Here is a 15,355-nt window from a genome sequence, read left to right on the forward strand (position 1 = left end):
TAAATGAATAAATAGAGTAATGAATAGGTACAAGTAAAATAAATAAATGAATAAATAGAGTAATGAATAGGTACAAGTAAAATAAATAAATGAATAAATAGAGTAATAAATAGGTACAAGTAAAATAAATAAATGAATAAATAGAGTAATAAATAGGTACAAGTAAAATAAATAAATGAATAAATAGAGTAATAAATAGGTACAAGTAAAATAAATAAATGAATAAATAGAGTAATAAATAGGTACAATTAAATTAAATAAATGAATAAATAGAGTAATAAATATGTACAAGTAAAATAAATCAATGAATAAATAGAGTAATAAATAGGTACAAGTAAAATAAATAAATAAATGAATAGAGTAATAAATAGGTACAAGTAAAATAAATAAATGAATAAATAGAGTAATAAATAGGTACAAGTAAAATAAATAAATGAATAAATAGAGTAATAAATAGGTACAAGTAAAATAAATAAATGAATAAATAGAGTAATAAATAGGTACAAGTAAAACAAATAAATGAATAAATAGAGTAATAAATAGGTACAAGTAAAATAAATAAATGAATAAATAGAGTAATAAATAGGTACAAGTAAAATAAATAAATGAATAAATAGAGTAATAAATAGGTACAAGTAAAATAAATAAATGAATAAATAGAGTAATAAATAGGTACAAGTAAAACAAATAAATGAATAAATAGAGTAATAAATAGGTACAAGTAAAATAAATAAATGAATAAATAGAGTAATAAATAGGTACAAGTAAAATAAATAAATGAATAAATAGAGTAATAAATAGGTACAAGTAAAACAAATAAATGAATAAATAGAGTAATAAATAGGCACAAGTAAAATAAATAAATGAATAAATAGAGTAATAAATAGGCACAAGTAAAATAAATAAATGAATAAATAGAGTAATAAATAGGCACAAGTAAAATAAATAAATGAATAAATAGAGTAATAAATAGGTACAATAGGTACAAACAGGGGTGCGGGCCGCTCCCAACTCAGTCGGGGGGGGGGGGAAGGACGGAGACTCTCCCCAGTCCTCCGTTGCCCGGCAACCGGCAGGCCTCCCCCCGCTCCCCGGATGATGGTCCCGCCCAGCGCGCTCGGCGGCTCCGCGTGGCATGACGGGAGTTGTAGTTCTCCCCGCCCCTCGTCCCCGCGCCGGCGCGGGGGGAGGAACTACAAGTCCCAGGCGGCCACGCGCGCGTGCGCGCGAGGCTGCAGTTGCCGCTGGCGACGGGAGGATGCTCTGTGCTAAGCGCTTTGCCCCGTAGTCGCCGCAGAGATGAGGGTCCGGTTGAACGGCGGCCCGGAGATGCTTGCAGAAAAGAGACACCTCCTCCTGGCTTGCATTGCATTCGATTTGGGGGTTTTTGGCATCTGTTAGTTTTTTGGGGAAAGGACTTTGCATTGCATTTGATTGCTTGCCGAAAGGAGACACCTCCTCCTGGCTGGCATTGCATTCGATTTTGGGGGTTTTTTTTTGCATCTGTTAGTTTTTTCGGAAAGGATTGCGTTTGGTTGCTTGCAGAAAAGAGACACCTCCTCCCGGCTTGCATTGCATTCGATTTTGGGTTTTTTTTTTGCATCTGTTAGTTTTTTCGGAAAGGATTGCGTTTGATTGCTTGCAGAAAAGAGACACCTCCTCCTGACTGGCATTGCATTCGATTTGGGGTTTTTTGGTATCTGTTAGTGTTTTTGGGAAAGGGCTTTGCATTGCGATTGATTGCTTGCAGTAAAGGGACACCTCCTCCTGGCTGGCATTGCATTCAATTTTGGTTTTTTCTTTGCATCTGTTAGTTTTTTCGGAAAGGGGTTTGCATTGCGTTTGATTGCTTGCAGAAAAGAGACCCCTCCTCCTGGCTTGGATTTGATAGTTTTTTTTGGGGGGGGGTTAATTTTTCCATTTGATTTTGTTTGTTTTTGCATTTGTTTTTTGGAGCAAGCATTCGGAAAGGGCTTTGCATTGCATTGGATTGCTTGCAGAAAAGAGACCCCTCCTCCTGGCTTGCATTGCATTTGATTGGGGGGGGGTTAGTTTTTGCATTTGATTTTTTTGTTGTTTTTGCATTTGTTTTTTGGAGCAAGCATTCGGAAAGGGCTTTGCATTGGATTGCTTGCAGAAAAGAGACACCCCCTCCTGGCTTGCATTGCATTTGATTTTTTTTGGGGGGGGGGTTTGCATTTGATTTTTTGGAGGAAGCATTCGGGAAGGGCCTTGTATTGCATTTGATTGCTTGCAGAAAAGAGACCCCTCCTCCTGGCTTGCATTGCATTTGATGGTTTGGGGGGGGTGGGTTAGTTTTTGCATTTGATTTTTTTTGTTTTTTGGAGCAAACATTCGGAAAGGGCTTTGCATTGCATTGGATTGCTTGCAGAAAAGAGACCCCTCCAACTGGCTTGCATTGCATTTGATTTTGGGGGGGGGTTAGTTTTTGCATTTGATTTTTTTTTTGTTTTTTGGAGCAAGCCTTCGGAAAGGGCTTTGCATTGCATTGGATTGCTTGCAGAAAAGAGACCCCTCCAACTGGCTTGCATTGCATTTGATTTTGGGGGGGGGGTTAGTTTTTGCATTTGATTTTTTTTTGGTTTTTGCATTTGTTTTTTGGAGCAAGCATTCGGAAAGGGCTTTGCATTGCCTTTGATTGCTTGCAGAAGAGAGACCCCTCCTCCTGGCTTGCATTGCATTTGCTTTTTGGAGGGGGGGGATTTTTGGTTTTTGCATTTGATTTTTTTCTTGCTGTTTTTGCAATTGTTTTTTGGAGGAAGCATGCAACGGGCGCTGTCCGGGCGGGTGTGCCGGGCCTTGTCCCGGGGCCGGATGGCCTCGGCGGCGGAGTTGAGGCCCGAGGGGTCCGGGCGGGAGCGCATCCTCACCCCAGAGTCCATGAACCCGCAGGTGAAGGCGGTGGAATACGCAGTCCGCGGGCCCATCCTCCTCAAGGCCGGAGAAATCGAGCTGGAGCTGCAGCGGGTGAGCTGGGGAACTACCCCTCATAATCATAATCAGCATCATCATAACGATAATAGCATTTATTAAGCGCTTACTATCTGCAGAGCACCGTTTTAGCAATCAATCAATCGTATTTATTGAGCGCCTACTGTGTGCAGTAAGCATTTTATTTGGTTAGGATGTTTGGTCTTGTTCCCTGTCTCCCCCTTTTAGACTATGAGCCCACTGTTGGGGAGGGAAATCATCATAGTAAGTAATAATAACAATAAGAGCATTTATTAAAGCGCTTACTATCTGCAAAGCACCGTTCTATCAATCAATCAGTCGTATTTATTGAGCGCTTACTGTGTGCAGTAAGTATTTTATTTGGTTAGGATGTTTGGTTTTGTTCTCCGTCTCCCCCTTTTAGACTGTGAGCCCACTGTTGGGTAGGGAAATCATCATAATAAGTAATAGTAACAATAAGAGCATTTATTAAGCGCTTACTATCTGCAAAGCACCGTTCTATCAATCAGTCAATCAATCCATCAATCGTATTTATTGAGCGCTTACTGTGTGCAGTAAGCATTTTATTTGGTTAGGATGGTTGGTTTTGTTCTCTGTCTCCCCCTTTTAGACTGTGAGCCCACTGTTGGGGAGGGAAATCATCATAATAAGTAATAATGACAATAAGAGCATTTATTAAGCGCTTACTATCTGCAAAGCACCGTTCTATCCATCAGTCAATCAATCCATCAATCGTATTTATTGAGCGCTTACTGTGTGCAGTAAGCATTTTATTTGGTTAGGATGTTTGGTTTTGTTCCCTGTCTCCCCCTTTTAGACTGTGAGCCCACTGTTGGGGAGGGAAATCATCATAATAAGTAATAATGAGAATAAGAGCATTTATTAAGCGCTTACTATCTGCAAAGCACCGTTCTATCAATCAATCAGTCGTATTTATTGAGCGCTTACTGTGTGCAGTAAGTATTTTATTTGGTTAGGATGTTTGGTTTTGTTCTCTGTCTCCCCCTTGTACTAATCAAGCGCTTAGTACAGTGCTCTGCACATAGTAAGCGCTCAATAAATACGATTGATTGATTGATTGGTTTTGTTCTCTGTCTCCCCCTTTTAGACTGTGAGCCCACTGTTGGGTAAGGAAATCATCATAATAAGTAATAATGACAATAAGAGCATTTATTAAGCGCTTACTATCTGCAAAGCACCGTTCTATCAATCAATCAATCGTATTTATTGAGCGCTTACTGTGTGCAGTAAGCATTTTATTTGGTTAGGATGTTTGGTTTTGTTCCCTGTCTCCCCCTTTTAGACTGTGAGCCCACTGTTGGGGAGGGAAATCATCATAATAAGTAATAATGACAATAAGAGCATTTATTAAAGCGCTTACTATCTGCAAAGCACCGTTCTATCAATCAATCAGTCGTATTTATTGAGCGCTTACTGTGTGCAGTAAGTATTTTATTTGGTTAGGATGTTTGGTTTTGTTCTCTGTCTCCCCCTTTCAGACTGTGAGCCCACTGTTGGGGAGGGAAATCCTCATAATAAGTAATAGTAACAATAAGAGCATTTATTAAGCGCTTACTATCTGCAAAGCACCGTTCTATCAATCAGTCAATCAATCAGTCAATCGTATTTATTGAGTGCTTACTGTGTGCAGTAAGCATTTTATTTGGTTAGGATGTTTGGTTTTGTTCCCTGTCTCCCCCTTTTAGACTGTGAGCCCACTGTTGGGGAGGGAAATCATCATAATAAGTAATAATGACAATAAGAGCATTTATTAAGCGCTTACTATCTGCAAAGCACCGTTCTATCAATCAATCAGTCGTATTTATTGAGCGCTTACTGTGTGCAGTAAGCATTTTATTTGGTTAGGATGTTTGGTTTTGTTCTCTGTCTCCCCCTTTTAGACTATGAGCCCACGGTTGGGGAGGGAAATCATCATAATAAGTAATAATGACAATAAGAGCATTTATTAAGCGCTTACTATCTGCAAAGCACCGTTCTATCAATCAATCAATCGTATTTATTGAGCGCTTACTGTGTGCAGTAAGCATTTTATTTGGTTAGGATGTTTGGTTTTGTTCTCCGTCTCCCCCTTTTAGACTGTGAGCCCACTGTTGGGGAGGGAAATCATCATAATAAGTAATAATGACAATAAGAGCATTTATTAAAGCGCTTACTATCTGCAAAGCACCGTTCTATCAATCAATCAATCGCATTTATTGAGCGCTTACTGTGTGCAGTAAGTATTTTATTTTGTTAGGGTGTTTGGTTTTGTTCTCTGTCTCCCCCTTTTAGACTGTGAGCCCACAGTTGGGTAGGGAAATCATCATAATAAGTAATAATAACAATAAGAGCATTTATTAAGCGCTTACTATCTGCAAAGCACCGTTCTATCAATCAGTCGATCAATCAATCAATCGTATTTATTGAGCGCTTACTGTGTGCAGTAAGTGTTTTATTTGGTTAGGATGTTTGGTTTTGTTCTCTGTCTCCCCCTTTTAGACTGTGAGCCCACTGTTGGGTAGGGACTGTATCTATATGTTGCCAATTTGTACTTCCCAAGCGCTTAGTCCAGTGCTCTGCACATAGTAAGCGCTCAATAAATACGATTGATGATGATATGTTGCCAATTTGTACTTCCCAAGCGCTTAGTCCAGTGCTCTGCACATAGTAAGCGCTCAATAAATACGATTGATGATGATGATGATGATGCAGAGCACTGGACTAAGCGCTTGGGAAGTCCAAGTTGGCAACATATCGAATAATAATAACAATGTCATTTATTAACCGCTTACTATGTGCCAAGCACCGTTCAATCAATCAATCAATCAATCGTATTTATTGAGCGCTTACTGGGTCCAGAGCACTGGACTAAGCGCTTGGGAAGTCCAAGTTGGCAATATATCGAATAACAATAATGACATTTATTAACCGCTTACTATGTGCCAAGCACCGTTCTATCAATCAATCAATCAATCAATCGTATTTATTGAGCGCTTACTGGGTGCAGAGCACTGGACTAAGCGCTTGGGAAGTCCAAGTTGGCAACATATAGAGACGGTCCCTACCCAACAGCGGGCTCACAGTCTAAAAGGGGGAGACAGAGAACAAAACCAAACATACTAACAAAATAAAATTAAGAGAATAGATATGTACAGGTAAAATAGAGTAATAAATATGTACAAACATATATACATATATACAGCTGCTGTGGGGAAGGGAAGGAGGTGCTGATGGCAAGTGTTCAGCGCCCACACTGGGCCTAAGCGCTGCTCCGTTCATTCAGTCGTATTTATTGGGCGCTCACTCTGTGCAGAGCGCTGGACTAAGCGCTTGGGAGGTACCAATCTCTGCCCCGTGCATTCATTCGTATTTATTGGGCGCTTGGGAAGGACCAATCTCTGCTCCATTCATTCATTCGTATTTATTGGGCGCTTACTGTGTGCAGAGCACTGGACTAAGCTCTTGGGAAGTGCCAATCTTCATTCGTATTTATTGGGCGCTTACTGTGTGCAGAGCATTGGACTAAGCGCTTGGGAAGTGCCAATCTCTGCTCCATTCATTCATTCATATTGGGCGCCTACTGTGTGCAGAGCACTGGACTAAGCGCTTGGGAAGTACCAATCTCTGTTCATTCATTCATTCATTCATTCAATCGTATTTATTGGGCCCTTACTGTGAGCAGAGCACAGGATTAAGCGCTTGGGAAGTACCAATCTTCATTCGTATTTATTGGGCGCTTACTGTGTGCAGAGCATTGGACTGAGCGCTTGGGAAGTGCCAATCTTCATTCGTATTTATTGGGCGCTTACTGTGTGCAGAGCACTGGACTGAGCGCTTGGGAAGTACCAATCTCTCAGCTCCATTCATTCATTCGTATTTATTGGGCGCTTACTGTGTGCAGAGCAGTGGACTAAGCTCTTGGGAAGTACCAATCTTCATTCGTATTTATTGGGCGCCTACTGTGTGCAGAGCATGGGACTAAGCGCTTGGGAAGTACCAATCTCTGTTCCATTCATTCAGTCGTATTTATTGGGCCCTTACTGTGAGCAGAGCACAGGACTAAGCGCTTGGGAAGTACCAATCTGTTCCATTCATTCAGTCGCATTATTGAGCACTTCCCAAGCGCTTATATATGTATATATGTTTGTACATATTTATTACTCTATTTATTTATTTTACTTGTACATATCTATTCTGTTTATTTTATTTTGTTAGTATGATTGGTTTTGTTGTCTGTCTCCCCCTTTTAGACTGTGAGCCCGCTGTTGGGTAGGGACTGTCTCTATATGTTGCCAATTTGTACTTCCCAAGCGCTTAGTACAGTGCTCTGCACATAGTAAGCGCTCAATAAATACGATTGATGATGAGGAGGATGATGAGCGCTTGGGAAGAACCAGTCTCTGCTCCATTCATTCATTCGTATTTATTGGGCGCCTACTGTGTGTAGAGCACGGGACTAAGCGCTTGGGAAGTACCAATCTCTGTTCCATTCATTCATTCAATCGTATTTATTGGGCCCTTACTGTGAGCAGAGCACAGGACTAAGCGCTTGGGAAGTACCAATCTCTGTTCCATTCATTCATTCATTCATTGAATCGTATTTATTGGGCGCTTACTATGAGCAGAGCACTGGACTAAGCACTTGGGAAGTACCAATCTCTGCTCCATTCATTCATTCATATTTTTTGGGCGCTTACTGTGTGCAGAGCACTAGACTAAGCGCTTGGGAAGTACCAATCGCTGTTCCACTCATTGTCGTATTTATTGAGCACTTACTGTGTGCAGAGCACTGGACTAAGCGCTTGGGAAGTACCAATCTCTGCTCCATTCATTCATTCGTATTTATTGGGCGCTTACTGTGTGCAGAGCACTGGATTAAGCGCTTGGGAAGTCCCAATCACCGTTCCATTCATTCATTCATTCAATCGTATTTATTGAGCACTTACTGTGTGCAGAGCACCGCACTAAGCTCTTGGGAAGTACCTATCTGTTCCATTCATTCATTCGTATTTATTGAGCGCTTACTCTGTGCAGAGCACCGGACTAAGCGCTTGGGAAGTACCAATCTCTGTTCCATTCATTCATTCGTATTTATTGGGTGCTTACTGTGTACAGAGCACAGGACTAAGCGCTTGGGAGTACCAATCGCTGTTCCATTCATTCATTCATTCGTATTTATTGGGCGCTTACTGTGTACAGAGCACTGGACTAAGCGCTTGGGAAGTGCCAATCGCTGTTCCACTCATTCATTCGTATTTATTGGACGCTTACTCTGTGCAGAGCATTGGACTAAGCGTTTGGGAAGTACCAATCTCTGTTCCATTCATTCATTCGTATTTATTGGGCTCTTACTCTGTGCAGAGCATTGGACTAAGCGCTTGGGAAGTACCGATCGCTGTTCCATTCATTCATTCATTCAGTTGTATTTACTGAGCGCTTACTTTGTGCAGAGCACTGGACTAAGCGCTTGGGAAGTACCAATCTCTGTTCCATTCATTCAATCGTATTATTGAGCGCTTACTATGACCAGAGCACAAGACTAAGCGCTTGGGAAGTACCAATTGCTGTTCCATTCATTCAATCGTATTTATTGGGCGCTTACTGTGTGCAGAGCACTGGACTAAGCGCTTGAGCCCACTGTTGGGTAGGGACCGTCTCCATATGTTGCCAACTTGTACTTCCCAAGCACTTAGTACAGTGCTCTGCACCCAGTAAGCGCTCAATAAATACGATTGAATGAATGAAGGAAGTACCAAGCATTGTTTCATTCATTCATTCAATCGTATTTATTGAGCGCTTACTGTGTGCAGAGCATTGGACTAAGCGCTTGGGAAGTACCAAGCGCTGTTCCATTCATTCATTCATTCATTCAATCGTATTTATTGAGTGCTTACTGTGTGCAGAGCACTGGACTAAGCGCTTGGGAAGTCCAAGTTGGCAACATCTAGAGCCGGTCCCTACCCAACAGCGGGCTCACAGTCTAGAAAGAGGAGACGGACAACAAAACAAAACATATAAACCAAATAGAATAAATATGTACAAGTAAAATAGAGTAATAAATCTGTACAAACATATATACAGGTGCTGTGGGGAGGGGGAGTTGTAGTGTATATTCATTCATTCAATCGTATTTATTGAGCGCTTACTGTGTGCAGAGCATTGGACTAAGCGCTTGGGAAGTACCAAGCGCTGTTCCATTCATTCATTCAATCGTATTTATTGAGCGCTTACTGTGTGCAGAGCACCAGACTAAGCGCTTGGGAAGTACCAATTGCTGTTCCATTCATTCATTCATTCAATCGTATTTATTGAGCGCTTACTGTGTGCAGAGCACTGGACTAAGCGCTTGGGAAGTACAAGTTGGCAACATCTGGATCCGGTCCCTACCCAACAGCGGGTTCACAGTCTAGAAAGGGGAGACAGACAACAAAACATATAAACCAAATAGAATAATTATGTACAAGTAAAATAGAGTAATAAATCTGTACAAACATATATACAGGTGCTGTGGGGAGGCGAAGGAGGTAAGGCCGGGGGGATGGGGAGGGGGAGTTGTGTATATTCATTCATTCAATCGTATTTATTGAGCGCTTACTGTGTGCAGAGCACTGTACTAAGCGTTGGGGGGGATGCAAGGTCAGCAGGTTGCCCCACGGGGGGCTCGCGGGTCTTCATCCCCATGATCAGCGCTTAGAACAGTGCTTGGCACCTAGTAAGCGCTTAATAATAATAGTAATACTAATGATGGCATTTATTAAACGCTTACTATGTGCAAAGCATTGTTCTAAGCTCTGGGGAGGTTACAAATTGATCCGGTTGCCCCACGGGGTGCTTGCGGTCTTCATCCCCATTATCAGCGCTTAGAACTACTTGGCACCTAGTAAACGCTTAATAATAATAATGATGGTATCTGTTAAGCACTTACTAGGTGCCAAGCACTGTTCTAAGCGCTGGGGAGGTTACAAGGTGATCAGGTTGTCCCACGGGGGGCTCAGTTTTAATCTCCATTTTACAGATGAGGTAACTGAGGCCCAGAGAAGTTAAGTGACTTGTTCAAAGTCACACAGTTGACAGTTGGCGGAGCCGGGATTTGAACCCATGACCTCCAATGCCAAAGCCTGCCTGCCTTCCTTCCTTCCTTCCTTCCTTCCTTCCTTCCTTCCTTTCTTCCTTCCTTTCTTCCTTCCTTCCTTTCTTTCTTTCTTTCTTTCTTTCTTTCTTTCTTTCTTTCTTTCTTTCTTCCTTCCTTCCTTCCTTCCTTCCTTCCTTCCTTTCTTTTCTTTCTTTTCTTTCTTTCTTTTTCTTTCTCCAAAGACTCTTTCCACTGAGCCACATTATTATTATTATTATTATTACCATTATTATTATTATCATCTTACAGTTGAAGGAACTGTCACAGAGAAGTTAATATTAATAATGGCATTTGTTAAGCGCTAAGTGCCAAGCACTGTTCTAAGCGCCGGGGGCGGAGGAGGGGGTTACAAGGTAATCAGGTTGTCCCACTGGGGGCTCACAGTCTTAACAATAATAGTAATAATGAAGGCATTTGTTAAGCGCTGATTAGGTGCCAAACACTGTTCTAAGCGCTGGGGGGGATGCAAGGTGATCAGGTTGTCCCACTTGGGGCTCGCAGTCTTCATCCCCATCTTACAGATGAAGGAACTGAGGCTCAGGGAAGTTAATAATAATGATGGCGTGTGTTAAGCGCTGACTAGGTGCCAAGCACTGTTCTAGGCGCTGGGGTGGGATACAAGGTGATCAGGTTGTCCCACGTGAGGCTCACAGTCTTGATAATAATGATGGCATTTGTTAAGCGCTGACTAGGTGCCAAGCACTGTGCTAAGCGCTGTGGGGGATACAAGGTAATCAGGTTGTCCCACGGGGGCGGGGGGGGGGGGCTCACAGTCTTAATAATAATAATGATGACATTTGTTAAGCGCTGACTAGGTGCCAAGCACTGTTCTAAGCACTGGGGGGGATACAAGGTCATCAGGTTGTCCCACGGGGGGGTTTGCGGTCAATAAAGACGATTGAATGAATGAATGAATGAATGAATGAGTCCCCATTTTACAGATGAAGGAACTGAGGCACAGTGAAGCGATTTCCCCAAGGTCACACAGCAGAGAGGTGGCGGAGCCGGGATTAGAACCCACGACCTCTGACTCCCAAGCCCGGGCTCTTTTCACTGAGCCACAGCTAGGAAGCAACACGTTGCATGCTCCCCCGGCGCTTAGCACAGTGCCGTCCATGCATGGAGTCAGCGCTTAGCACAGTGCAGTCCGTGCCCCTATGGACTCAGCGCTTAGCACAGTGCAGTCCCTGCCCATATGGACTCGGTGCTCGCTGGAGTCAGCGTTTAATCAATCAATCAATCGTATTTATTGAGCGCTTACTATGTGCAGAGCACTGTACTAAGCGCTTGGGAAGTACAAATTGGCAACACATAGAGACAGTCCCTACCCAACAGTGGGCTCACACTCTAAAAGGGGGAGACAGAGAACAGAACCAAACATACATTTAGAGTCTGGCTAGACTGTGAGTCCGTTCATTCATTCATTCATATGTTTGTACATATTTATTACTCTATTTATTTTACTTGTACCTATCTATTCTATTTATTTTATTTTGTTAGTCTGTTTGGTTTTGTTCTCCGTCTCCCCCTTTTAGACTGTGAGCCCACTGTTGGGTAGGGACTGTCTCTATGTGTTGCCAACTTGTACTTCCCAAGCGCTTAGTCCAGTGCTCTGCACACAGTAAGCGCTCAATACGATTGATGATGATGATTCATTCATTCAGTTGTATTTATTGAGCACTCACTGTATGCAAAGCACTGGACTAAGCGCTTAGGAAGTACAGGTCGGCAACATAGAGTGACGGTCCCTGCCCAACAACGGGCTCACAGTCTCGATCGGGGAGACTTGTTGTTGGGTAGGGACTGTCTCCGTTGCCTAATTGTACTTTCCAAGTGCTTAGTCCAGTGCTCTGCACACAGTAAGCGCTCAATAAATACGATTGATTGAATGAATGAATGACTAGTAAGCGCTTAACAAATACCATAGTAATAATAATGAGCAGTCGATCCCCAGAGCCCTCCTCAGGATGGACCCTGGAGAAGCTGCTTTTTCCTCCTCCTCCTCCTCATCAATCGTATTTATTGAGCGCTTACTGTGTGCAGAGCACTGGACTAAGCGCTTGGGAAGTACAAGTTGGCAACATGTAGAGACAGTCCCTACCCAATAGTGGGCTCACAGTCTAAAAGGGGGAGATGGAGAACAAAACCAAACATACTAACAAAATAAAATAAATAGAATAGATATGTACAAGTAAAATAAATAAATAGAGTAATAAATATGTACAAACACATATGTACAATGTACAAATATGTACAAACATATATACATATACATCAATCATATATATACATATATATATGACTGAAGGAAGGAAGTGATGGAGGAATACCATATATATATGGTATGGTATACCATATGGTATACCCAACATATATATACATACATATATACATATATATATATACACATATGTGTGTGTGTGTGTGTGTGTGTATATGTATATATGTATGTATACCCAACATATATATACCCAACATACCCAACTTGGGAAGTACAAGTTGGCAACATATAGAATATACCATATGGTATACCCAACATATATATACATATATATATATGTATACCCAACATATATATACCCAACATACCCAACTTGGGAAGTACAAGTTGGCAACATATAGAGACAGTCCCTACCCAATAATGGGCTCACAGTCTAAAAGGGGGAGACAGAGAACAAAACCAAACATACTAACAAAATAAAATAAATAGAATAGATATGTACAAGTAAAATAAATAAATAAATAGAGCAATAAATATGTACAAACACATATATGTACAATGTACAAATATGTACAAACATATATACATATATATCAATCATATATATATACATATACATATATGACTGAAGGAAGGAAGTGATGGAGGAATACCATATATATATATATATATGGTATGGTATATATGGTATTCCTCCATCACTTCCTTCAGTCATATTTATTGAACCCTTACTGTGTGCAGAACACTGTACTAAGCGCTTGGATAGTACTATTCGGCAGTCCTCCTTGGGGGAGGATGATGATGATGATGGTATCTGTTAAGCACTTACTATGTGCCCAGCACTGTCCGAAGCACTCCTAGTTTCCAGCTCCCTTTGCCCCATTTTATCCTGATCCCACCTTTCCACCCTCTCATCCATTCATTCAGTCGTCTTTATTGAGCGCTTACTGTGTGCAGAGCACTGGGCTAAGCGCTTGGAAAGTACAATTTGGCAACAGATAGAGACAATCCCTTCCCAGAAACGGGCCCACAGTCTCGAAGGGGGAGACAGACAACAAAACAAGGAGACAGGCATCAATAGCACCAAAATTCAGTTGTGTTTAGTGAGTGCTTACTGAGTGCAGAGCGCTGTATTAATAATAATGATGGTATTGGTTAAGCACTTACACTGTGCCAAGCACTGTTCTAAGCTCTGGGGTAATTATAAGGTAATCAGGTTGTCCCACGTGGGGCACACAGTCTTAATCCCCATCTTACAGATGAGGGAACTGAGGCACAGAGAAGTTGTGACTTGCCCAAAGTCAGTAGCTCCCTTTGCCCCATTTTATCCTGATCCCACCTTTCCATCCTCTCATTCGTTCAGTCGCGTTTAGTGAGCGCCTACTGAGTGCAGAACACTGTATTAATAATAATGATGATGGTGATGGTATTTGGTAAGCATTTACTATGTGCAGAGCACTGTTTTAAGCGCTGGGGTAGATATAAAGTAATCAGGTTGTCCCACTTGGGGCTCACAGTCTTAATCCCCATTTTACAGATGAGGGAACTAAGAGACAGAGAAGTTAAGTGACTTGCCCAGTCACACAGCTGGTAAGTGGCGGAGTGGGATTAGAACCCACAACCTCTGACTCCCAAGCTGTGCTCTTGCCACTAAGCCGTGCTGCTTTTCTTTTTATTAAGCCCTTGGAAAGTACAATACAGCAAGAAAGAGAGACAGTCCCTGCTCACAGCGGGCTTACAGTCTAGAAGAGGGGAGACAGACATCAAAACAAGTAAGCAAGCAGGATCTTCAGGCAGGATCAATTTAGCTTCCAGCTTGTGTCTCCCTTTACCCCCTATTATCCCAATCCCACCTTTTTTTCTGGTTGGTTGGTTGGCTGTTCAGGGGTTCTGGCATGCAACCTGTGGGAATGTCTGCCTGAGTTTCTTTTCTCCAGGGCAGCGGGACTATCAGCTCAAAAAGTTGGCTAGTCCTGAACCATCCGGTACGGCTCCAACAGTCCCGCCAGCCCAGAACGATCCGCAGTAAAAGGATTCCCATTTTAGAGTTTCTTTCTTCCGGGAACGGGGGCTGATAGGAATAGGGTGTACGGCCTCCCATTATGTTTTCTTGCTCCTAGAAACTGGGGTCGGTAGGAGTGGATTCAGTTATATTTATTGAGCGCTTACTGTGTGCAAAGCACTGTATGAAGCATTTGGGAGAGAACACTATAACAATAAACAGACACATTCCCCGCTTACAATGCGCTTACTGTCTGGAGGGAGTATATAGCCTCTCTCCCTCCTGTTTCAATAGTTCTCCCCTCCCAACTTTTCCTATTCCCTCCCATCCTTTGATTCTTAACTTTCCCGTACACCCAGTCCCCAGAGAAAAGTATCCCATATTGCTCCTTGGGATGATAAAGACAGAGGCTGGACATCCTGTAATCAGTCAGTGGTATTGACTGAGCATTTACAGCGTGCAGAGCGCTGTACTAAACACTTGGGAGTACAATATAACAGAGATTGTAGACATTCGAGTACAATGTAACAGAGATTGTAGACATTCCCTGCACACAAGGAGTCTAAATGGGTGGGGGGACGGACATTGAAATAAATTACAGAAATGCTGAGGGGTTGAGCGTGGGTTGAATTACGGGTACAATTGCAAGGGTGATGCAGGAGGGAGTTGAGGAAATGAGGGCTTAGTAGGAGAAAGCTTCTTGGAGATGTGATTTTAATAAGGCTGTAAATCAGTGATTCATAACTCCCCTCCTCCTAGGGCTAGTGAGATGGTGATTCCAGAAGTTTCAGGAAGTTACACTCTTCGAGTGAAGGAAATATCCACGGTGAAGTCAAATTGTTCCTTGGGAGGTCTAGGTTGTAAGCTTCTCAAAGATAGGAAACCTTGTCTTATACCCTGTTGCATGTTCCCATGCGTCCAGTACAGTGCCCTGCACACAGTGGGTACTCAGTACATGACCTTGATGGTGATAATGGATTCCCCTGTTTTTACCTGTGGGCTTCAGGGAAGATTGGATCCTGGAATT

General features: G+C 42.2%; 1 protein-coding gene across 1 annotated transcript in view; it reads left to right on the top strand.

The window, feature by feature from the left end:
* Positions 1-1,287: 1,287 nt before the first annotated feature.
* Positions 1,288-15,355, top strand: part of GPT2 (glutamic--pyruvic transaminase 2) — a 62,084-nt gene continuing 48,016 nt past the window's right edge. The window contains exon 1 of the mRNA XM_038754706.1: positions 1,288-2,988. Coding sequence (XP_038610634.1) covers positions 2,785-2,988 — 204 coding nt within the window. The 5' untranslated portion in view covers positions 1,288-2,784. The remainder of the gene's footprint in view (positions 2,989-15,355) is intronic.

Source organism: Tachyglossus aculeatus, chromosome 11 (assembly GCF_015852505.1).
Source record: "Tachyglossus aculeatus isolate mTacAcu1 chromosome 11, mTacAcu1.pri, whole genome shotgun sequence".
NCBI classification, from domain to species: Eukaryota; Metazoa; Chordata; class Mammalia; order Monotremata; family Tachyglossidae; genus Tachyglossus; species Tachyglossus aculeatus.